General features: G+C 34.6%; 3 protein-coding genes across 3 annotated transcripts in view; 1 reads left to right on the top strand and 2 right to left on the bottom strand.

Moving 5' to 3' along the window:
- Window positions 1-8947, bottom strand: part of LOC107758843 (kinesin-like protein KIF19) — an 11639-nt gene extending 2692 nt beyond the window's left edge. Inside the window, exons 1-15 of the mRNA XM_016576671.1 lie at window positions 8789-8947; window positions 7558-7638; window positions 6243-6353; window positions 5923-6010; window positions 5467-5603; window positions 5220-5345; window positions 4990-5082; window positions 4781-4882; window positions 4339-4491; window positions 3828-3950; window positions 2957-3113; window positions 2527-2689; window positions 1307-1499; window positions 842-1112; window positions 618-739 (exon numbers count right to left, since the gene is read on the bottom strand). Of these exons, the coding sequence (XP_016432157.1) occupies window positions 618-739; window positions 842-1112; window positions 1307-1499; window positions 2527-2689; window positions 2957-3113; window positions 3828-3950; window positions 4339-4491; window positions 4781-4882; window positions 4990-5082; window positions 5220-5345; window positions 5467-5603; window positions 5923-6010; window positions 6243-6353; window positions 7558-7638; window positions 8789-8830 (1962 nt within the window). The 5' untranslated portion in view covers window positions 8831-8947. The remainder of the gene's footprint in view (window positions 1-617; window positions 740-841; window positions 1113-1306; window positions 1500-2526; window positions 2690-2956; window positions 3114-3827; window positions 3951-4338; window positions 4492-4780; window positions 4883-4989; window positions 5083-5219; window positions 5346-5466; window positions 5604-5922; window positions 6011-6242; window positions 6354-7557; window positions 7639-8788) is intronic.
- Window positions 8948-10414: 1467 nt separating this feature from the next.
- Window positions 10415-17644, bottom strand: LOC107758884 (eukaryotic translation initiation factor 3 subunit B-like). The gene is made up of 18 exons (XM_016576713.1): window positions 17419-17644; window positions 16427-16619; window positions 16200-16319; window positions 16014-16071; window positions 15631-15759; window positions 14907-15064; window positions 14698-14829; window positions 14545-14611; window positions 14419-14465; window positions 13657-13867; window positions 13487-13559; window positions 13279-13401; window positions 13034-13112; window positions 12409-12547; window positions 12184-12309; window positions 11989-12066; window positions 11523-11631; window positions 10415-11391 (listed from the first exon to the last, which is right to left on the bottom strand). The coding sequence occupies exons 1-18, from the start codon at window positions 17519-17521 to the stop codon at window positions 11288-11290; spliced, it is 2049 nt and encodes a 682-aa protein (XP_016432199.1). The 5' UTR covers window positions 17522-17644; the 3' UTR covers window positions 10415-11287.
- A 161-nt stretch (window positions 17645-17805) lies between these two features.
- The window catches only part of LOC107758883 (BRCA1-associated ATM activator 1-like), a 12493-nt gene continuing 5545 nt past the window's right edge, over window positions 17806-24753 (top strand). The window contains 10 exon segments of the mRNA XM_016576712.1: window positions 17806-18267; window positions 18386-18540; window positions 20209-20356; window positions 21150-21543; window positions 22737-22821; window positions 22824-22855; window positions 22967-23147; window positions 23524-23707; window positions 24006-24079; window positions 24196-24280. Of these exon segments, the coding sequence (XP_016432198.1) occupies window positions 18141-18267; window positions 18386-18540; window positions 20209-20356; window positions 21150-21543; window positions 22737-22821; window positions 22824-22855; window positions 22967-23147; window positions 23524-23707; window positions 24006-24079; window positions 24196-24280 (1465 nt within the window). The 5' untranslated portion in view covers window positions 17806-18140.

The raw sequence follows: 24753 nt of genomic DNA, 5'->3' as shown, positions 1-24753 counted from the left end.
GGCAAATGGCCTAAAAGTGGTAGCTTGGTTGGGATTTGGGGTAAGACTTTTTTTTTTTTTAATGTTTTTGAAAGAAGTCTCTTTTGCTCACCAATGCTGCATTTATTTAATAAAAAAATACAGCAAAACCGTAATATAGTGAATTTTTGTTATTTAAAATAATTGTTTGAATATATTTAAATATATTTTAAAATGTTATTTATTCCTGTGATGGAAAAGCTGAATTTTCAGCATCATTACTCTTCAGTCTTCAATGTCACATGATCCTTCAGAAATCATATTAATATGCTGATTTGGTGCTCAAGAAACATTTCAATGTTGAAAACAGTTGTACTGCCTAATAGTTTTGTGCAAACCATGATGCATTTTGCTTTCAGGATTCTTTGATATATAGAAAGTTGAAAAGAACACCATTTATTTGAAATATAATTTTTTTTGTAGCAATATAAATGTATTTACTGTAACTTTTGATCAATTTAATGGATCCTTGCAGAATGAAAGTATTAATTTCTTTTAAAAAATAATGTTCTTTTTAGCAGCATCATATGACCCCTTTAAAGTATATTATAATAGAAATTAGTTATTTTAAATTGCAAAAATATTACAATTACGCTTACAACTCTGGGGTTTGTGGCAAAAGTGTGAAGGTCGACAATTTGGTCGACGCGTCCATCACTTAATTCACTACAGTACAGTGAATACAGCTCTTGTAACTCCTCAGGTACACAAAGTCCTTGATCTGTGGACAGAATGAATAAATAAATATTTTATCTAATGTTTATAATGTCAGATGCTATAATCTCTCTCTTTAAAGACATCAGTCCATTTCAGTGACCCACACCTTCAATTAGAGCCTTCTGCTGGTGTATGATGTCATCACAGAGCGTCCGCTGCTGCTCGTGGCGCTGGATGATGAAGTCTTTTGTTCTGAGAACGTATTCTTTGCAGAGAACAGCTGACTGGATTTCAGTTTTTTCAAGTTCTAGCTCATGAACCTTGCAAAGCAATGTCAGAATGTCTCTCTGCTCACGGTTACTTATGCGTTTAGGAAGCAATTCCTCAATCTTAGATGACTTTAGTTTCATATTCATTAACTTTTCTTCCAGCTCACGCTGAAAAAAGTAAAGAAACCAATAGGGAAATAAATTTGCCTCTTGTTTAAGCTGACATCATAAAACAGCATGTTTAAAAATATGAGAATTTTATATGAAGTACTGCTGTCACTGCTTGACATGTCATGTCAGATTTCCATTTGCATTCATGACTCATTTAAAATTAGTCTTAATTACTTAATGAACATAATTACTTTGAGCTCCATTGTCTTTCTCTGTTCAGCCAGTAGTGGGCCAATCTCCTCTCGAGCTGCTGTGACATACTGCGGCTCCTCTGGTCCACTCTCTTGCTCTTCCTCCTCTCTCTCTGTCTGTCTATCTCTGTCTGTTTTCTCTCCGGTTACTTTGTCTCTCCCTTGCCGGGCACATGCTCGATCACGCTCCCAACTACCAGAGGAAGAAAAGAGAAGGAGGGTTGATGTGAGATAAAAATAAGAAAAAGTTATAATACTAATGTAGGGAAGGAGCCTATTTATAACAAGGAGTATAGTATTTTTGACTACATAAAAGTTTTAACATGGATAAAACCGTTTCTTTTCTTTCTTTCTTTCTTTTATCAATTGTCCTGCAAAATATCAAGTGGATTTTGGTATAATGTGTGATGGTGTAGATTTTTAATATTGTATGACGGAAATGATATAAGTTGGTAATAACATCTTTGGAAGACAAGCCCAAAATAAATACTCTGTCAAATGTTCAATTTTAACACTATTAAAATACAGAAAAATTAATTAAAGAGACACAATACCATTATAAAGGCATTAAAAATATATCCTTATAAAGGTTTCTCTTTTTCAAACTAGGTGACAGAAAGGTTTCCCTAATCAGTGTTGTTTTAGTATAATTGAGATACTATTATAGATTTTATTTATATTTTGAATGTTAATATTTGTTCTATATTTAAAATTTTTATATTTTCAATTTTTTATCCAATTTATTGTCATTTTGTACTTTTTTTGTAGTTTTTATTAGCTGTCTACACACACACACACACACACACACACACATATCATTTTTTCCCCCTCTCAGTTAAGGAGGTTGTTCACCCAAAGAATGAAAATTCTGTCATCATTTACTCATCCTCAAATTGTTCCAAACCTTACTTTCTTCTGTTGAACACAAAAGAAGATATTTTGAAGAATGTTGATAACTAAACAGTTGCCGGTAGCCACTGACTTTCATAGTATGGCAAAAAAAAAAAAAGAGTTACTTTACTAAAAAGAGTTACTTTACTAATTAATCATACAGGTTTGGGTGAATGAGGATGAATGAACAACAGGAGGGTGAATAAATGACAAAATTTTAATTTTTGGGTGAACTATCCCTTTAACGTTATTTTTTTTATGGTTTTAGTTTTAGATAACTATAAGAATTACTGATGACTGGAACTCTGTCTGTATGTTTAAGTGTTTACTCTGAGATGGTGAGCAGATGTCTAGATGTGTCTATATGAAGTTCCATATTGCAGTTCTCCAGCTCCATGAGGCTGCGCCTGATCTCCATCTGCTCCCTGAAGGCAGACAAGAGCTGCTCCTGCAGTAAAGCCATCTCACCATGACTGTACTGCTGCACCTCAGCTAAAAACAGCCCATACAGAGAAAGCAGATGGCAATCATAAAAAAATCTTTAATCTTTACATTTTTACTGCTATTTCAAGAAAGATTTTATATTATTGCTCATACTTGCAGTTAAAGATTTGAACACACTACTAAGTATTAAACTTTTGTGCGTAACTCAAGCAGTGAGTATATGTCAACCTAAAATCCTGATTTAAATAAAAAGTTTATTTCAATATTATTTGTCAGCAACTGTACCCAAATACCAACATACAAATTGAACACAACCTTGAATTTCACGAATGTCTGCTTTCTCTCCTTTCTGTTGCTCTTGACTCTGTTGGTCAATCTTTGCACAAAGTCGGTCAATTTCACTCCGTAGATCAGCAATAATTCTTGTATATTGGGCCAGGTGATATGAAACATTCATCAAATTACGTTTCACCTAGAAGAATTTAAAACAGAATAGCAAGAGAGGATCTTGCCTGCATCTCAACACAATGAAATCACAAATACAACCACAATGGGGTGATCAGACACTGAAAATTAAGAGATCTCATTAACACCCATAATATTTATGGAGTAAATATTTTCAAGTTCAACAAAATTATGAAAAATCTTTTCAATATAATTCTGAATCAATAATGTTAAACCTTAACAGAAAATAATTTATTAGTGGAATATACACTACCATTCCACATTTTTTATTCATCAAAGAATCCTGAAGAAAAATGTATCCCGGTGTCCACACAAATGTTAAGCAGCACTTGTGTGTTCTAGAAAGTGTTTCTTGAGCACAAAATCAGCACGAATGCTTTCTGAAGGATCATGTGACACTAAAGACTGGAGTAATGATGCTGAAAATTCAGTTTTGCCACAGGAATAAACTACATTTTAAAATATATATAAAATTGATCACAGATATTTTCAATTGTAAAAATATACACAATATAACTTGGTGAGCATAAGAGACTTTTGCAAAAGCATAAAAAAACTAAACTTAATTCATTTTAATATTCATTTATTTTTTGTGATACTTCTTCATTGCTTTTTTTTTATATTAACATCAGTAGTTTTACATTTTGCCTGGTAAATAGTTTAAAATAATCATCTAGTTACTGCACATTGTTTAGACAAATACTATTAAGTATGTGTTTACCTTGGTTCTTATATTTTTGGCTTTGTCGGCATAAACCAGTGTGTTTCTTGACTCTTCAAAGTTGGAGCTGGCAGGACTGATATGGGTTATCATGACTGTGCGACTGTTTCCTCCTAAAGCGTCCTGAAATTCACATCAAATCCTATTGCAACTGCGTGGCAACTGTCAAAACCATGTCTTCTTAATGATCAAGGAGTTTGTGAATATTGTGTGGGACTTTTTTCTCGTAATTCTGAGTTTATATCTTAAACTTCACACTTTTATGTCTTTAAATTCTGAGAATTCAAAATATAAACATGCAATTCTGAGAAAAAAAAAAATCTCACAATTTGGACTTTTCAGACTCAAGCTTGTTTCCATTACAGAATTCAAAAAATAAAAAATGTATTTGTGACTTTTTTTCCTCACAATTGCGAGTTATATTTAGTAAATTCTGAGAATTGTGAGATAGAAAGTTACAATTACCTTTTTTATTCCGTGGTGGAAATAAGCTTCCATAGATTTTGCTCACCTTAAGAAGTCGAGTGAGTTTGCTATCTCTGTAGTTGACAAACTGAGCTCCTTTCCCACCCTTCTCACTCAAGGCATTGATGCAGTTGGCCAGTGCTAACAGAGAACGGTTTATATGTGCTCCTTCCTTCATTCTCTTTCCTCTGTTTTGAGTCTGAGAAAAGAGAATATGTGCTTTAGAACAGGACACAAGACTGTCTGTTGGTGTTCACAGACAAAACAACTGTGTAAGAATGTCTGAATTTAATGAAGGGTGATGTTTTGGCTGCCATATGAGATGTAACATGCTCAAATTCCTTAATCGGTCTCACATTATATTCATATGAATAATGAAGGACAGAAAAGCTTAAATATTCATTTCGGTGAAAGACGAGGAAGGGTGCCGAACTATAAAATCTGGCCTATAAAATCTAATTCAGCACATCAAAATACACAGCACGTACCTGTGATGCTCGCTCAGTTCCTGCCAAGTCTACCATGAATAGCTTCCCCACCCTGACCTCCTCGTTGATATCCTTTACACGACTCTTTTGCTTGACTGTCACCTGTGAAGCAGACAAAGCAGCAGATGCACACTCAGACTACAGCATGCCAATTTGAGGTCATGTACATGGTTAGTGTGTGTATGTGTGTGTGTGTGTTCTAGACTTGCTTGAAGTATAGCATGAGAGCGAGATGATGTCTTGTTAGCAGCTGTTGACTCCTGAGTCCTCTGTTTATTCCCTTTGGTCAAAAGAGCCATTATCTAAAATCACAGACAAACACCAGGTTCAGAAAAACATCATCCTTTATTGGAGACACTAAGGAGAAAACAGGCGAACTGTAGGAAATGAATGGGCAGCAAAAGTAAATGGTAGTGTATGGTAGGCTATTAAAAAGTACCTCCTTAGCATTACATGTAGAGAATTCTGTGATGCCGGCAATACGTATTTCGCCTTTAGCATCCTCACGCAGCTCAAGGTATCCAGAAGATGGATTTAACATATCTCTGATCATCTCATTATAAATCTGCAAAGAAGTTCATTAGTGTTTAGTGCATTCAGGACACACTCCATTTGTAAAGTCCCAAAAGGACAGTACCAAATTTGATGTAATATTTTTTAATACAGTATCTAACAATAAGACTGACCTCTATATATGACATATAAACACTGCAATCCAAGTCCTCAGTGCTGTCTTCAATGGCCCTGAAGAGATCATTGAGTGTTCGGATGTAAATGCCAGGCTCAGAATCTAATCCTAACATAGTGTATGTCTTTCCAGCTCCTAAAAAATGAAATGAAGAAATGAAGCAGAAAATGTGAACACAGATATATTGGTTAGTTTACTTTCTCTACCTAATTAAATGCTTACTTTTAGAGGGTCGTCTTGTCTGATCTGAGGTCATAAGCGGTAATTTGCAGACCCAATCAATGGTAAGGCGAAGTGTCAGTGATCAATTTAAAATGAGCATTTTCATTTTTTTTTTATCCCATTAGGTTCAACATTTTTTTGTTTTAGAAGAATTTTCATTTAGGATAATAGGAATGAACAGCATGTGAATTTCTATCCAAACACTAAACAGAAAACTTCACATCAACATTACCCGTGGGTCCATATGCAAAGACTGTGGCATTATAACCAGCAATCACACCATCAATAAGATTTTTTGTTGTTGCCACATAAACATCCTCCTGAAATAAAGAAAAAGTAAATAACATGGGAGGTCTGGAACTGTGGTCATGCTGAAACTTTCAAAACCTTAAATGACAGTTAACACCAAAAATTATCTTAAGACTGATGACTCTCTTTCAAGAAACTGCACCTAAAATTCTCAGTGAACATGAAGGACAATGATCAAGTATCCCATGACCTATAAAAATACAAAAAAATTATTTTGTGTGGAAGAGCATCACTACTACTGACCTGGGTGGCAGTATAGTCGAATACCACATCAAACATGTATGTTTTTTCACGTGAGCGGTTGGACCTCAGGAAATTGTCAGAGTCCTCACAGGGGTCCATCAACACCACCATCTGAAGACAGTAATTAAACATGAGAATTAACTCCAAATATTAGATCAATTCTGCAATGTTTAAACATGAACTTAACTGCAAAATAAATGACTACATATTATGCAATATGTTAAGACCCACACTCTGTCACTTACTGTCCACTACTGTTCGAAAGTTGTTTTGTTAATCACTCATACACTCACCAAGACAGCATTTATTTGATCAAAGTTCAGTATAAACAGTCATTTATTTAAAATATATATTTTTTTGTAAAAGGCTTTACTGTCACTTTTGATCAATTTAATGTGTTCTTGCTGAATAAAAGTATAAATTGTTTTCAAAATAAAAATCACTGACCCAAAACATTTGAATGGTAGTGTACATGGCAAGAAAAATCTTTCATGTTGTGCTTTTGGACCTGGATTCTTATTAAATGTTGGTTGTGTTTCAGCCTTCCTTCTCTTAGCAAATTCTCTGAGAAACTGACACCTATTTGCTATTTCTGCAGACACCTACTTTTCCCCCCCAAGTCTTTTGCACTTAATTCGCACCTTTCCTTTTTGGCAAACCTCAGAATGACGCATTCTTTCATAATTTTGTCATGACTCTTTTTTTTTTTTTTGCCTGTTCTGCTTTGCCAAAATATGCCTAATGATTATATTGCATCTGAAAATAGGGTGTTTGTAACTTTGTAAGCTACACTCTCCCTCATTAGGAATTAATATCTTATAAATCATAGCGGTCATTCATTATTATTACGATTGATGTGGTTTGGAATTGGAAAAATGTGCTTGGAAAAATATGATCAGAATATTCACTTCTGATTATGCATACAAAGAAATGTCTGCAGCATGATTCTTTGAATCCCGAGACATCAAGCATAAGCAAAGAAGACAGTAAACCTTATTTACTGACTGTAAACAGGATTTACTGAAGATGAAAGCGAGGATTAGGTCTTTAGACCATCATTCATCATGACAGGCTCTGCAACAGAATCAGGAGTTGTGAACGTCATGCACATGTTTCCAAAACCTGTAATATTTACAAAAATATACAGGGGAGACTGGGGCTAGCTGTCACAAGGCTACATGTTCCTAACTAGGTTTCAAGTCAAAAGTCACTAAAGGTAAACAATTGATATTAATTTCAGAAAATAAGTATGTATTAAAGTAATGCTGGACATGTGTCTCAGTGGTCTTTTGTGTTTGTTGTTTTTTTCCCCAACCTGTCTGTCAATCTTGTGCGCCACTGTGGTTGCACCCTCCTTGATCTCTGCATCGTTCAGTGGTCGGATGCGCAGAGCAACCTTGAATCAATGTACATCATTTATTAAAAAAAACATAACTTCTCCCTTCTCCCGAGCATAGAACATTAACAAAGTGCATTCATATTATTAAAATGCAATGAAATTTTGATTCATGTGATAATTAGAATCTCTAAGAACAACTGATCTGTTAACCACTATAGGAGACTGGGGCTAGCTGTCACATATGGACAAATTCACAAGTGTTATATCTCAGTAACTGTATAGTTTTGACACTGCACTGCACAATTAGCAAAGTGTCAACTTTTTAATAAACATCAGTATTAACTGAAAGTTGAACTGTGTTCTCAAGACAGGGGTATGTCAGGCCAGAGCAAGTTGTCACATGTGGTTTATATGTTTTTAAATATTATAACCCATTACAATCTCTGATAGCCAAAACAATAGTTTAATATTTTTGCACACTACACCATTAAGTATTTGGTAAGTTGGTAAGATTTAAGTTTTTAACGTTTTTGAAAGAAGTTACCAAGACTGCATTTATTTGATGAAAAGGTAATCAGTAATATTGTGAATAACTTTACATTTTAAAATATATTCAAACAGAAATTTTAATCCTGATGACAAAGCTGAATTTTCAGCAGCCATTACTTAGTCTTCAGTCCTTTTAATTTGAATCTGCTGATTTGGTTCTCTTATTACTGTAGTATCACTGTTGAAAACTTTGTTGTGCTGTCTCATATTTGTTGTAATTCATTTTTTTCTTACTTGTGTTTTCATTAATTATTTTGCAATTGTATATAATTGTATTTTATAATTGGTTTTCCCCTCTTAAATTTGTCAATAAACACTAGGTTCCCTTTAGACAACTTACCCATTTAATGTGACAACATGCCCTGCCACAAAAGGTATTTTTATATATTTTTGTAGCCACGACTTTAATGTGTATGTCAGCAAAGATTGATGTAGTGACTTATTAATGGATGTTATTATAGAGTGCTACCACTTGTTTCATTAGAAACGTTCTGTTCATTTGTTTACCCTCTCCTGTCCCAAAGGAGCCACATTATCAAGCATCTCTAGGAGAAGTCTGTACATTTCCATGCATGAAAATATACAGGCCAAATAATCTTCGCGTTCAGCGTTACTGTTGAATGAACTGTGGCGCATTAAATAAAGTTCGATAGCCTACCGTGAGCTGATGGTCCTCCCACTCTCCTGGCAAATCCTTCATCTTTTTATTCCCAAATTACTTCAACCCTGTGCTGTATCACAGCCTGTTTTAACGGACAAAATCAAAATACACCTCAGCTAGAGCCACGCTAGAATATACTGGTGATTTAACGTGAGTTAATCTTCTTGATGGCTGGTAATCTCATTCTGAGGCAGGACTGTGTGCTGGCCCCTGCGGAGGTCCTCAAGTCACCAGCGGACTGTTGTTAACGGTGATAAAAACCCTAGAGGTGTCAAACAACCCATTCAGGGACTGGGTCAACCCATCCTCTCAGGAGTAGCTAAAAGAACATTTTTGTCAGTCCAAACCATAGTCATCCTCATATTTACTTTGATATTTAGAGGTCTTGACTCGTACTCGACAAAGGTGGACTCGGACCCAACTCTATTTAGAAGTAAACGAGAGTGAAGGATTTCGAGGAAACTGTTACTGTTGCCATGGAGAGATGTACACACTCGTTCGGATACAAGACAAGATTTTGGGCCAAAATGAGTCGGCCTAACTAATATATTTGTGTCTTATTGCTCGCATGTACTCTCTTGGTTTATTGTATTTTATTCTGGGGCTTTTAAGCGTTTACCTATTGCATTTGCAGGGCTTCCCAAAACTCATACCACTGATCTATATTTACATGTTTAGTGTTATTTATCGGCATTTCAAAAAGCTTTTTGTACTCCCCCCCCCAAATAATATCAGCAGTTTTTAACATAGATATGTTTAACTATGGTTTTAATCACTGTCATCACGATCTTGCTTTATTTTGCAATGCGGAAGCTATTTTCTCTTAATCTGCGACTTCATATTCATAAAGTGCAGTAAACTGTAAAACTATTTGCAGTACAAACCAGTGTATTTATGAGTATGATAATAAAATAAAATAATATGATAATAAAATATCAGGACTGTTTATGTACAGGAAAAATAGCGAAACGATGTCACCGGAAGATTCGCACATTCAAATTTCAAATTACAAATGGCCGCGCCGCTGTAAAACCAACTACTTTGTCAACTATTAGAATATAATACAATGAAATAGTACATAATGTAGTATTGGTTGGGTGTTTGGGGCTTAGAGATGGGACTGACATGACCTCACTGTTTTTGCACAAAATAAACACAACGTTTAAAAAATTTATTAATTAATAAAAAAAAAATATAGGCCCGGTTTCACAGACAGGGCTTAGCCTAAACCAGGATTAGGCCATTGTTCAATTAGGACATTTAAGTAATTTTTATAAACATGCCTTAGAAAAAAGCATTACTGGTGAGCATCTTAAGACAAAACAAAGGCACTGACATGTTTTAAGATCAGTCAGTGCAAGTTTCTTTCAGTTGAAACAGCTCAGATTTACATTTTAGTCTAGGACTAGGCTTAAGCCTTGTCTGTGAAACCGGGGGATAGTGTTTTAACAAAATTAAACCACAGGAGAGACGTCAAGTCACTTACATTTACTATAGGAGTAAACACACAATCTTGTATGTTTGTATGGAGGCTTTAAAACAATTTCAGTTTGTGGCAAATTAAAGTAAAATAAAACGTAGTAAATTAAATAAAATACAAAGAAAATTTTTATATATTTTTTTTTATGATGCTTGTGAAGACATCATTTCTAAATTCATAAATTATACTTGCCTATCAAATGTTGTAATGCTTTTACTGTGTTCAAATTCCATTATAATTTTAGAATTATCCTGTACAAGTGCAGCTTGGATTTGACATTATTCCTCCTGATACTGTCTGCAGCACATGCCAAGTCACAAGTGAGAATTCCATGATGTCTATAAGTATTTCCATTGGAATGATGGTGGGAAAAAAATTGCATTATGAAAAGATTTCCCTAGTAAACAAAATGTTCTTATACGAAAGACCAGACCACAGAAAGACAAAAGAAATTCCTCTCTTGTATCAGACATGTTTTCTTTGGAGAAATGATAACCCACAAAACAGTACCATTGGTTATTGAGAAGTATCTTGCTCTGTCAGTAAGAATAGCAAATGATAAATCACTGCCTTTTACTCCTTTCAGTGAATCCACAAGAAAATTGTATGAAGGGGGATTATGAAGAATATGAGCTCTTACTTAAATTCATATTAGAATCAAACAACTTCCCTTCTCAGCAGGAATATACTGAATGTGAATCAGTAATCGTGTTTACTTGCACTTTAAAAGTTTGATTTTAGTCAGACTTAAACAATAATTTGTCTGTTTAAAATGTAATTTAAGTTATTTAGTCCGACTAGAATCATACCAGTCCGGTTTTTGCAAAATATTTCTTCCTTTAAATATTTGATTATGCACGTGTGTGAACTTTTTGCTCAACTGTGCAAAAACCAGCTTGATTATAACTGCGCATATAAACATACTCGGTGTATCTGTCATACAAAGCACTGGTGGTACTCTCTGGGGGTGATAATTTTGTCTCACAGCTGGAAACAGTAGTGCTTTCTGTGTAGGTCTATTCTAGATCTCCGAGAGGAATGATCTCTTCACTGATAAAGAACTCGATGGTTTCCTCTTCCCAGTCCTCCACATTACTGTCCAGTTCATCTGTGTCCACACCTGAGAGATGATAATTCAGTGCAACTCAATGAACTTATAACAGATGGAAAAGTATGTCGGCAGAGAATGAGGACTATAGAGAGAGTCCGAATAAAGGGGGGAAAAATGTAAGAAAGGACAGTGTTTCTCACCTCCTCTGAGCTGAAGGCGCAGCTCCCTCTGTTGGTTGTAAAGCTGAATGGCACTTTCTTTGTTCCGGCTGTATTCTTCCATCATCAAACGACGTTTATCCACTAACTCCTGCATCAAAAGCATTGTGGAAGCATTGTAATATTAAATAAATAATAATAAAAATTATAATATGAATGTACATATATGTATGTATTCATATATGTACATATATATTTATATAAAACTATATAAAAAATATACAAACATTTTAAGAAAGAATAAAATAATGATTTAATAAATATGGATGATGGATAATTAATACATTTAAAAAGACAAATATGTCAATAGGTTTATTTGATTATATTTTGGTATTGAAGATATTTGTATTGAATTGATTTTTATATCTCTTAAAAACTGAGTAAAATATCCTGCTAAACACATTCACTCAATCATTAGGATTTGCAAAGGAAAAAAACAACAACTGACCTTAGAAGCCTTCGACTGGCTCAGTCTGTCCTTTTGTTCAAAGATTTTTGAGTACTTTTTGAGGTCCTTCTTAATTGCCTGTTAAAATAAGGAAAGCCTCTATGGTATAATTTTCTGGGTAAAGTTCTTATAACTTTCGCATCTGTACAAAATTGTGTAGATGTTACAAATGTAAAGAGTAGAAAAGGCTGTCACCTTTATTTGCTCTTGACCTAGTAAAGTAGGAGGGCGTGGTCTCCATAGCAACTGGCAGAATCTGTCTTTGTTGTTCTTTTGCAGAAGACGTCCCTGGAATGTCCAAAGCCAGTATGCATTGTCCACCTGTATGCAGAGTAAGTAAATTTATGCAAGTAAAAAAAAAAAAAAAGCATTATGAGGATAAACGTATAGTAACTTAAGGAAGTGAACAAGTCAAATGACCTTGTGGCTCCACCAGGAAACAGAAGTCACCACATATCTGCCGGTAGGGTCCCATTCCACATCAGAGGCCATGTAATGCTCTGCGATATACATAATGGTACAATCTGACGTGTCCACAAATGCAAGAGCACCATTCATACTGCACAGAAAAAAAGAAAAATATAATCTGTATGAGCCAAGCAATTAAGATGTAAGAAAAACATCTGACATTTACCAGACATTTCTATTTCGAATAAATGCCTTTATTTTAAACATTCTAGTCATCAAAGAATCCTGGAAAAAAATGATCATGATTTCCATTAAAAAAAAAAAAAACTGTTTTCAACAATGATAATAAGGAATTTTGTGCACCAAATCAACATATTAGAATGATTTCTGGATCATGTGACACTGAAGACTGAAAATTCATCTTTGCCATCACAGGAAAAAATTACATTTTAAAACATCAAAATAGAAAATAGTTATTTTAAACTATAATAATTCACAATATTGCTGTTTTACTGTATTTTTGGTAAAATACATACAGCCTTGGTAAGCGTAAGACTTCTGTCAAAAACAAAAATTACAAACCCCAAACTGTTGAACGCTATTTGCAATTTAAATATAATATAATATATAAACTAACCTGCGCAGTCCTGCCAGTACCAGGAACTGACCTTGAGGACTCCAAAAGATACTGTTGGCCTGCTGCTTATCAAACATCTCTGGAAAACCACAGAATATTCACACACAAACAAACACACACACACACACACACACAACTTTTTTTGAATACAAAATTCAACAGGATAATATTAGTAACATAAATTTACATAGTATTAAATGTACTAATCTAGATTTACATCTTTAAAAAACATGACTGGCACTTACTGATGAGATCAATCTTGCCATTGCTTTTGACGTGGTAAAATGAGGCATTTATTCTGGGTGATTCTCCATGTAGTACCGCAAACTTACTGCCATTGGGCTCCCAGGCAAATGCAATGATGCTCTCTAATAAAGATCAGATGTTCCATTTAGTTCAATATACTATTAAATGCTCTTTATGGCCTTTAAGAGAATTTAAGGTCTTGGTTACCTTTCATCTCTACCACATCAACAGGAACCTGTTTCTCTCTCATGCGGAAAATCTCAAAGTTTGTGACAACACCCTATTGAAGAGCAGAAAATTAATTGGGGAAATTTGAAGACCTTTGAAATTATTAGAGAACTTTCTACAAACACACACACACACACACACACACACACCTGTGTTCCTCTGGGTGTTCGGTCCACCTTCACACACAAGTAGTCACCCTGCCTTTGCCAATGAAGCTTGCAGTCCACCACGTTGAAAAGATTTCGCACCCGAATCTCTAAACGGGATGGGAACTGCATGAGCGTTACCCTGGCTGGAATGTCCTTGTCTTCCGGGACCCAAAAGGCAATAATGTTGTCTCCCGGTGACCAAGAAAAATCTCTATTGGACAGGAAAAAATTTTTAGGGTTGCATTTTACAAAAACCTGGCTTCCTGATAAAACTTAAAGATAGATCACTCTTACTAGTTATCTTAAAGGAATTAATAAAAACATTTTTTTGAATCAGGGTTATTATAGTCACCTAAAACTGAACCTAAAACCATTAAAAAAACATTTTTGTTAGTTGAAATAAAATAAACGTTAACTGAAATATAAAAATATAAATGTATGTAATTTTATTTTATTCCAAAGCATCATTTCTAATTTTCATTTAGTTTACCTTGAAGTACTAAAATAACTCAAACTGAAATAAAAATAAATATATAAAAACTATAGAGACATTTAATTAAAACAAATAATAATAAAAATGTAAAAACATAAATATACTAAAATTTTAACTAAAATGAAAAACAGAAAATGTAAAATAAAAAAACAATTTAAAATATATTTTTTAAATTATAATATTATCATCATGATACTAAAATAACACTAGGATGAATTATGTGCCTTTAATGACTTTCTACAATACTGCATAGATTTGGTAAGACTTACTTTATTCCACTTATTTTCAAACTCTTCTTATCTAGCAGACCCATTGACTGGAAGAAATTAACAAAGACATTATTAAAAAAAGAGTAAATACAAGACCTGCATATTGAAGATAATGCTTTATCTTACCGGGGTTTCATAGATGCTCAGAGTGTCTTGTGTCATTCTGGCAAAGAACTTTCCATCTTGACTCCACCTGTGAGAGAAACAATTCAGAACTTCTTATTATCTTAATGAAAGGTTCATGAACATAGACAAACAAAGGGTAATTAAAACACTCACTTAAAAATAGGCCAGTGTGCCGAACTCTCACAATGGAAGCCACGTTTTTTCTGTCCGGTCAGGATGTCCCAGATGATGATGGCTTGAGGGTCCTCTTTAGTATCCATCAGTGGGCTGAAAGTCACCACATACCTGAACACATTTTGAATGTGTTATTCACATGAGTAACTCTGTAATAGCTGCTCTCGCTCTCTTTCTCAGGTGTTTACCTCTCGCATGGGGAGAAGTCAATGAGAGAGACACCCTGGTGGCTGAATCTCTGTATCTGCTTGAACTTCTCTCCACCCCACAATGCAATTCCTCGTTGGTGAAAGGTGGCCAGGTATGTCCCTTTGGGTGACCAGCGGACGTAAGTCTCTGTCCAGCGCTGGAGAAAGATCCAACTCTGAGTTAGTAATGTAAGGATTATATCGCATTTATTTGCAAGGTACAATAACATGACAAGGTGTCTACAAGACACCAAAAAATCAAACACACTATTAATCAGTAGGCCTGTATTTATTGCTGTAAATTAAAGACTGTGGATGAGCAATTGAACATAACTATTCCACCAATAGACATCTAGATCTCTGGAGCAGATAGCAAATCTTTATTCTTTCAAGAAAACGTTTTGTTATTGTTAACGAAGACTATAAAAAAAAGGTTTTGCTAACTTAAACTGAAATAAAATAAATATTACATAAAAAAAACTTGTTAAACTTAACTGAAACATTATTAAAACAAACTAAAATAAAAAATGAAAACTGAAAACATTCCAATTCAAAATATTAATACTATAATTGCATATAAATAATATTACAATAAAAGAATAAATACTGAAGCAAATCTAAATTAACACTAAAGCAAATCTGTTATATATTGTATTAATTATTAAATAGTAAATAAATAATACTAAAATAACCCTGAAGCCTGTTTGAAAGGAAATGTGCTCACAGCTCTCTCTTCAACCAGGATCGGCTCCTTCGGGTCATTGGAAAATATGGTAGTTCGCTCTCCCGATTCATAGATTACACTGTATTGATCACGACAGTCTGGATCCTCAAGCCAGTGCCTCATATTGCCCTAGTAAACAGTGACAGAAAATGATGTAATGCCATTGTCATTGGCTAAAAACTGAAAAAACTGAAAAAGCCAAACTCACACACCCATATTCCAATAATCTTGAAATATCTCATTCCTAGTGTTTTACAATACCAAACTTTTAAGTATACAGACAATGCAGGCACAAATAAATCTTTAACATATATATATATATATATATTTTTTTTTTTTCTTTTTTTTTTCTTCTTCCTAATAACAGGAGCAGAACTACGTACAAAGTCTTTAAATGGCTGTTTTTCAGGGGTTTCCCACTGGTCACTGATATTCATGTACCTGAAACAAAAAGATAAATGGTCCATAAGTTTTGAATCACTACTGAACTTAAGTTTTAAAACAGTCATAAACCAGTCATAACAAGTTATGTTCTGCTTCCAAGCATATGAACCCCACTAAAAACATACTTATCAAAATCGGTGAACAGATTGACTCTGAATGTGTGCTGTTTGTCCAGCTTGTAACCATCTGCATTCTTAACAGCTTCCAGAGCATGGTTAGGGGACGCATACTCCAGAAAGATATACCTGAGAACATTTCGCATTTATCACTAAATCATGGTCTGTAAAAAAATCAGAATCATCACAATCAGATTTGATAGTTTTATCTGATAAAATGAAAGCCAGTAACTTACCCTTTTGTCGTCCCAGCCTCTTCAGGGTAAAATTCATTAGTGATTTTTCCAAACTTGGAGAAGATTTTATGGATCACATTTTTCAGTTTCTCCAGACGTTCAGGGCCCACCTGAGGAACGTTGTCCACCAAGACCACCGAATCAATCCCATCAGCCTCCAAAGGTCTCTCCCTCAAAACATCCTCCAACAACTCTGCATAAAACCACACAAACTTCTCACTCACAACTTAGAAACTGGGCTGCTGGAAAACTGTTACTGTTCATGTGCATTATAACATTTAATACCTGCACTAAAAATTTAAATGTGAAGTTTTAAATAGATCCTACAAGTACAGTACAGATTTTTTTTAAACCTGATCTTGCCTTTTAATGTACCCTAATGAAGTGGATTCAGTCATTTTAAATATTTGTAACTTAATATACCCAGTTCATTTAAAAGTTTCCATATGAAGAACATTTTAGATGAAAAATTGTTCTAAATTTTTATATTTTTCATTAGTATCATATTAATAAAATTATCAAATTAACGTGATTTGCCTTAATATACAAATTAATACAAATCTTTTCATCAATTTCAAATGCAATATTTGAATTTAATGAATATAGTGTACAAAGTTGCAAAGTTATAGTTTTATTAGTTTTATAACTGTACCTGGTATCCTGGCGGAAATTGTTACCATGGAAAATATTTGCAAGGCACGACACTAGCAAAAACGGAACTGAATAATTATATAAAATATGACAAATGTGCAAAATATGACAGAATGCATATGACACGTTTGTCTGCTTGCTGTCAAATTAGCAGAATAGTCCTTCTATGCGCATAGAAATAAACTGTAATGAAAGATGTCATAATATTATTGCTCAGGAAAAAAAAATGCATTGCCTTGAATTTGAGGTAAGTTAACCTTATAGCAGTTTTAGTTGTGATGTGCATGGTGACTGTCTTGCGTAGAGGCCGCGCGAATAGCGGATTTCACTGCAGCCTCTACCTTCATCATCGATGTCATCCACAAAATCCTCCGGATCGCTGAACGGAGGCTCCTCTTCTTCATCAAATTCCGATTCAGCCGCCATATTTACGGTATCTTGCATTTGACGAACTGGAATCGCTGAGTCTGAACGCAGTCTGTCTGTTTTTACTTACACAACCAGTAGAAATGCGTCAGATAATGTTGATGCTGGGCTGCCTCCTGACTGACTGCGCAGCCGCAGCTAGGAACTTTCAAAGCGTCCGCTGTAACCATGCGAGTGAGTGAGAGGCGGTTACGCTATTGAAGGACATTAAAGTGCGCCGAATTTGCGCAATTAAAGCTAGACGCGTCATCGCTCAGGATGTCGTTTTTTATGTCCTTTCCAGCACACCGTACGGAGCGACAGTACAGTAAGTGCAGCCAACTTTGATATCAAGCTGCTTTAAATGTGATAAATGAAAAGGTGTTTTTTCCTCATTATAGTTACGTTGAGAGTGTAGATGTTTTTACAGTTGATTTTGAGTGTCTTGTTGTACTGTACAGTTGCAAACTCTTGAAAAGGTTTGACAAACGTTTGAATCATTTCTCCATACTTACGTACTCATCTGTCAAGGTAACTTATATATTTGATATTTTATAGTTGCCACTTCCAGTTTGATTTGACCGAGCACTACATTAAACCGTCTTGTCCTCTGTGGAGATTCGACAGTATGTGCTGGTGATCCAGGGACTTTGATATCATGGACAGTGACTGCTTATCTTTGCTACCAGCGGTCTGCCTGGTCCTGGCCGACCCAAAGCAGTCTCCACCTGATGACACCTCTTTAGAGAAGCTGCTTGATTGGTTCAAAGAGCTGCATATCCAAAGTGAGTGACCTGCAATCAAATGGATAAATTTTTTGACTAGTTGAGAAGAGTTGGTAGAGTAATATATTGTATGTATTGTAGTACCTGTAGTGATTATGTAACTATTCTGTTTCTTCAGGTAATGGACAGGTGCTTTTGCAGCATCAGCCGTGTCTCTTGGAGTTTATTTCTAGTGTTTGTACGTCTAAAACTACAGATCCTGCTATCATTTCTTTCACCCTCAAATTCACTGGACTTCTGGCTGCCACCAAACAGGGCTTCAATTTGCTTGAGGTGAGACCATTTCCACAATAGTTTTCACAACATCAGTGGCATATTTACATTACTGGCAGCATATATACTTACTTGATCACTCTAATGTCTAGCACAGAGGTTCTCAACTTTTTTTACTTTAAGCCCTCCAAAATCAGTAACAAAATCAGTGTCAAATAAGACAATATTTGAAATATTTGAGGGCCTTCTTAAGAAATTCTTGGTACTTCCACTGTAACAAATCTTTTTTTTTTTTGGAAACTAGGTGTGTAATTCAATAAACATAATTCAAATGATTAAATTACATAATTCCTGTAGTTTCAATAACCTAAATGCATACAAAACCTATATACATATAAATACAGTCAATAACTTTATATATATATATATATATATACACACACACACACACACACAATAGGGCTGTCGATTTAAGTTATGGGAAAAAAATTAATGCAATTAAGTTTCTTATTTAGAGTATCATTTTATTACAAAATAATTTCATATTTACATAGTAATAAAAAAAAATCCATATGAATAAAAAAACGAATTAAAGTGATAGGGATCACCCCCCAAAAAAATAAAATAAAAGGAAAATGGAAAAACAAACAAAAAAAATTAACATGACATTTTTTTTTTCTAAAGCTAGTTTTTGTAATATCTACTTCATCTTTTTCTCATGTAACACAATAATGGCTTTAAATGATCTTTTGTGGGTAATTTCTCAGCCAAATTTGATGTGATTAATATGCGTTTAATTAGATTAATTAATGGACACATTGTGTAATTAGATTAAAACTTTTAATCGATTGACAGCTCTAATATCTAAATATATATATAGTCACAGTCAGGGTGTTGAGAGATCAGGCAGGACGACAAAGATGACGAATAAACGGATATTTAATCAAGAAACAACAGGAGATCCAGAGTCGTTTGTGTGGTCCTCAAGAGAGCGTTCCCCCTGCTCCAGCAGGAGGATTTGGAATGCGGGGTAATCCATCAAAGAAACAAAATAAAAACTGGCAAAAACTGGAACAAACAAACGAGGGGAAAGACGCCGCTATACTTGCTTTATACGGGCTAAACCAACACAAGGGGAAGAAACCACAACAAACAGTCCACAGGGGTGTTACATATATATATATATATATATATATTATTACTATTCCATTTTCTCACAAATGGCAATTGCTACCCAATAAAATAATTCAGAGCTTGACATAACTAGAAAAATGTATGTTCATGATAAAAATGCCCAAGACTTTTTAATATTATATTAATTTATATGACTTTCCCACATCTAGAAATCACACTATAAAAATTCCCTTATATATCCAGGTTTTCCAAGAATGTGGGAATCCTGGTTCTAAAATAATAATGACAGTTTTTGAGGGAATGAATTAATAAATATGATATCAGTTTACATTTTATTTTTATGTTTTCACTTTTGATTGTTTTTTCCTCTATTCAAATAATTTTATATTTAATTTATCTTATATTTAAATCACTTTTGCCCTCATTGGAAGTTTGCCGAGGCCCTCTAGTGGGCCCTGGTCTCTTGGTTGAGAACCACTGGTCTAGCACCAACACAAAAACAGCAACAAAAAGTTCTTTGGTATCCTTAGCATTTTGCAGCATTTTCCATTAACATCCTGTTTACAGTATGTGTTGTGTGTTTATGGAGATTAGGAGGGAGACCTTTTGCTGTGTGCGTTTGAGCGGGAAGCCTGCTATGTGTGTGATCTTTGGGAGGATGCCTCAGTTCGCAGTGGCTGGCTGCAGGGGCTGTTGAATATGCTGAAACACCAGAATGCCCTGGATTTCATATGTGGAAATGGTGAGAACTGTCATCACCTACAGGATCCAAAATTATTAAGAGGGCATATTTGTGTAAAAATGGACTTAGGCAAATAAATTAGGCCAGTAAGTGTATTAAAGTAAATGTAACATAATGCAGTATATGGTTTAAATTGCAATCTAAGAACTACTTAAATTTAGATAGCAAAAAAAAAAAATTAACATAGTTGTGTACCTGTCAGTAAGAATTTTTTTTAAACAAATGTTTTTTTTTAAAAATTTTTTAAAGAAATTAATACTTTAATTCAGCAAGGATGCATTCAGTTGATCAAAAGTGACAGTAATGACTTTTACACTGAGGTTTCTATTTAAAATAAATGTGATTCTTTCATCCTTTTTTTCCATCAAAGATTTTAAAGAAAATGTACGGTGATACATTTTCTTTGGATTCTTTGAGAAATAAAAAGTTCAAAAGAACAGCGGTTTTCAACAGTCAGCTCTTTTCAACATTGGATTGACTGGAGTAATGCTTAAAATTCAGCTTAGCCACCAAACAACAATAAATTGCAGTTTGAGTTGAGTTTTTGATCAAATTATTTGTAACAACCTTAAACTTTTGAATGGCAGTGTACATAAACTTGCACACTATCTATTTAATATTAATGAGAAGTCATCACATAAAGGTAAACACTCTATTGCATTGTGTTGTTTGAATTTTGTTGATTAGTTAGTGGCCTGTTAGCTAGTGTTTAGTTTTAGATGAAACAATGAGAAAAGTTTTTTGATCTTTAGTCTTTTCAAACCTTAAGTCTTAAATACCGTTCTGTGCACAGGACTCATCAAAGTGGTTCTCCAGCTGCAGAACGACAGGAGTCTGTTTGTTGCCTCTTTGGCAAATCAGCTATTAGTGCATATCCTAAACTTCCTCACATCATTAAACATGACCAATGGCAGTGATGCTGTGGGATCAAGTGTATCATCTTTGAGGTCTGATTGGGTCTCAGTCTCCTCTGAGATTATGAATGCTGTGGTTGAGGCGTTGAGGTCAGAGGATCATCCTCGGGTCCTCCTGGGTTTAAGGCTTCTGTCACTGGTTCTCTCTCAGTGTGGAGAGCCTATCAGAAGCACGCTATGGAAAGATGTGCTAGTACCTCTGGAAGTTTTAATCAACAGGGGGTCTGAATCATTGACTCAGACTCTGATGACTGTTCTACAAGCTGCTGTGAGGTGAGTCGAATACGACATTTATTACATTTTATTTATCTATTCATTTGAGTTGAAATATTTGTATTAGCAACAAAACTTTACATTATAATACTGTTTTCAGCATTGGTAATGATAAGAAATGTTTCTTAAAGGGGTCATATGATGCAATTTCATTTTTTCCTTTTTCTTTGGAGTGTTACAAGCTCTTGGTGCATAAAGAAGATCTGTAAAGTTGCAAAGACTAAAGTCTCAAATCCAAAGAGATATTCTTTATAAAAGTTAAGAGTCAGCCACACCTACCTAAAACGGCTCGTTCGAACACGCCCCCACATATCTACCTCACTATGTGGGAAGATTTACATAACGCCGCCCAAATGTTCACGCGACGAAAACTTTAAAGCAGCACTATGTAAATTTTGGCTACTTCTCTAAGTTTATGTCTATGGCGATTCACGCAGTTATGTGTTACTCCGCAGCGGTGACGACCCAACCAGGCTACAATAGTCCAAATATAAGTACTTATAAGTGTACCGTAGTGATTCGGAATAAGACAAAAACGCGGTTTGGAAGATGAATTCATGATGTACTCGCTCATTATATACATTTTGCAAATTTTGAACACAGAAAAAGTTACATAGTGCTGCTTTAAGCAACAAATCAGTATATTAAAATTATTTTTGAAGGATCATGTGACACTGAAGACTGGAGTAATGGCTTCTGAAAATGTAACTTTACCATCACAGGAATAAATTACATTTAAATATTTTTTTTTAATTGAAATAATATTTTGCAAATATATTTAGCTTTGCCATTAGAGGAATAAATTATGTTTTCAAATATATCAAAATAAAAAACATTTTAAATTGTAATAATATTTCACAATATTACTCTTTTTACTGTATTATTGATAAAATTGGTATAGTGTATAATATATTGGTAAATCTTTAAAAAAAATCTTTAATCTCAAATCAATATTTCCTGTCAATGCAGTTATTTACTTGGTAAGTATCCATGTAATAAGCTTCTATGGATCTAGGTTTATTTCATGATAATGACACACATACGTTATCCTTTAAATATTTCAGTTTGTTACATTATTCTAATTGTTGTAGTTATAGTGATAATATAACATTTTTCAATTTATTTTTACATTTAATTTATAAATGAATTATAATATTACTATAGTTTTAGGAAATGTTTATTGTCTGTTACAGGACGTCTCTGCTCGGCCAGTCAGAGTATAAAGTGGAGGAATTATTAGAAGCCATGTTGGGTGATGGAAACAGAAAGGGTGTTTTCAGTGTGCAGCACTAGTTGTAAAGCTGGAGAAATGGTTACTACCATAGACTTTTACATATATATAGTGCAAAATACACACATTTGAACTAGCAGTCAGTTATGTATTGTAGTATTCACATAAGTTTTCTCTCTCTTTATCCTTTAGTCCTGAGATTTCAAAGAGGAAGGCTACGGGTATCATCTTGCTCCCCCTGCAGTGTGTGTCTACACAGCCTCAAACAGAAGTGGAGACAAATTTAGTCCTAAATGAACAGCTATCTCAGAAAGCCTTGTGTATTTCCCTCCTCATGCAGAGTTTATCAAGCCTAGCTGAGCTGGCACACACAGTAAGCAGACTTTTGCTTCAGAATGTCGCTCCAGTAAAGAATTTAGTTCACACTGAACGCATTTTTGTGTTCCATTGCGCTGCTTTTTAATTGTTTTTCTATGCAAATGTGCTGTAGATGGATGACTTTGACCATTGCACTGCTACTTTTTCAGCATCTTTCATGTGCGCCGTGTTTTTAAGACACTATGTTAAGTTAAAAGATCAAGTTCAAAATGTATCTTGAAACCTTAGGCTGGTCTATATGCAATCTACAGTGAATGAATTAAATTTTTTCATTCCCCGTGCTGATTTTGCTGTAAAGTCTGTGGAATGGATTTAAATATGGTAAAATATGTGTGTTCTACTCAATTTAATTTGTGCCTTTCCTTTGTTAGAAATACCTCTTTGAAGACATTTCCATTCACTCGATCACCAGTTCTGTGGTGTTGCTTCTGAGGATGTGCTCTGGGCATTACCCCTCCTCTTTGCTACATATAAATGCCTCCATTCACCTGATTGGCTGCTGCAAGGTTCAGAGGTGTGGCCTGGATACATTAGGTGCTCTCAGCTTTTATGAAGGTGAGGTTGATATTGATATAACTGATGAGTAAGCCATATCATAAATGCAAAGATATCCTTATAACATGTTACATGGGAGATGCTATATTCTAGCAGAACTATCCTTTTGGTTTTGGCCTGGGTTATAGATTCAAAATCTATTACTTTTTTAAATTATAACTATAAATTCTGAATGTTTTTAGTTACTTATTTGAAAAATAAAGAAAAGGGTTCAGAGGGCAGTGGCAGCCCTGGTTTTGGCATCATTGGTCTTGAAAGTAATTCTTGTGTTGAATCTGATTAATCTTTCTATATACAGAAAATGTGGATTTAAGGAAGGACATATTTGATGTCCTCTTGGACTTTTTACAGAGTCCAGATTCCCATGCCACAGTAAGTTTACATTTATCCTTATATGTTGCTAATATTAGTTGCTTCAGATTTTTGCCTTCAAAGTGGATCAGTTGTTGAAACCGCTCATTTACTTGAAACTTTCTGTGATTTCCAAGGTCTTGAAGAAAACATTTCAGGCCACTGTGAGGTGGATTGCTGTTTGTTCACCTTTCCCTGATCTGCTGCAGTTTATCAGCCATGGTGAGGAGCTCTTTAACCCCATTTTGATAAAAATGTACCCAAAAAAATAAAGTACAATTATACCGATTTCTATGCAAGATCCTTTATCATTTAAAGGGATAGTCTACCCAAAAATGAAAAATTTACACTCTCATGTCATTTCAAACCTGTATGGCTTTTCTTCTGCGAAACACAAAAGAAGTCAATAGGAACCAAAACCGTTTGGTTACCAACATTCTTCAAAATATCGGCTTTTGTGTTCTAAATGCTATATGTTGAACAGTTTCGGTTCCCATGGACTTCCATTATATTTTTTTAACCATACTGTAACACAGTTCGTAGTCACGGGAAGGAGGCGGCGGCGGCGGCAACCGGCGAACATTTAAACAAAACTTTAATAATAAAGTAAACACAAAATAGCGCGACAGCCCCTCGCGGACGACTGTCGCGCACAAACAGAACCAAAACACAAAATAAAGTCCAGGCCTGGTCCT

The sequence above is a fragment of the Sinocyclocheilus rhinocerous genome, unplaced genomic scaffold, assembly GCF_001515625.1.
Source record: "Sinocyclocheilus rhinocerous isolate Xijiao unplaced genomic scaffold, SAMN03320098_v1.1 scaffold1435, whole genome shotgun sequence".
Classification (NCBI taxonomy): domain Eukaryota; kingdom Metazoa; phylum Chordata; class Actinopteri; order Cypriniformes; family Cyprinidae; genus Sinocyclocheilus; species Sinocyclocheilus rhinocerous.
Note: the sequence above shows the minus strand (reverse complement) of the source record. Positions and strands in the feature narration are given on the sequence as shown.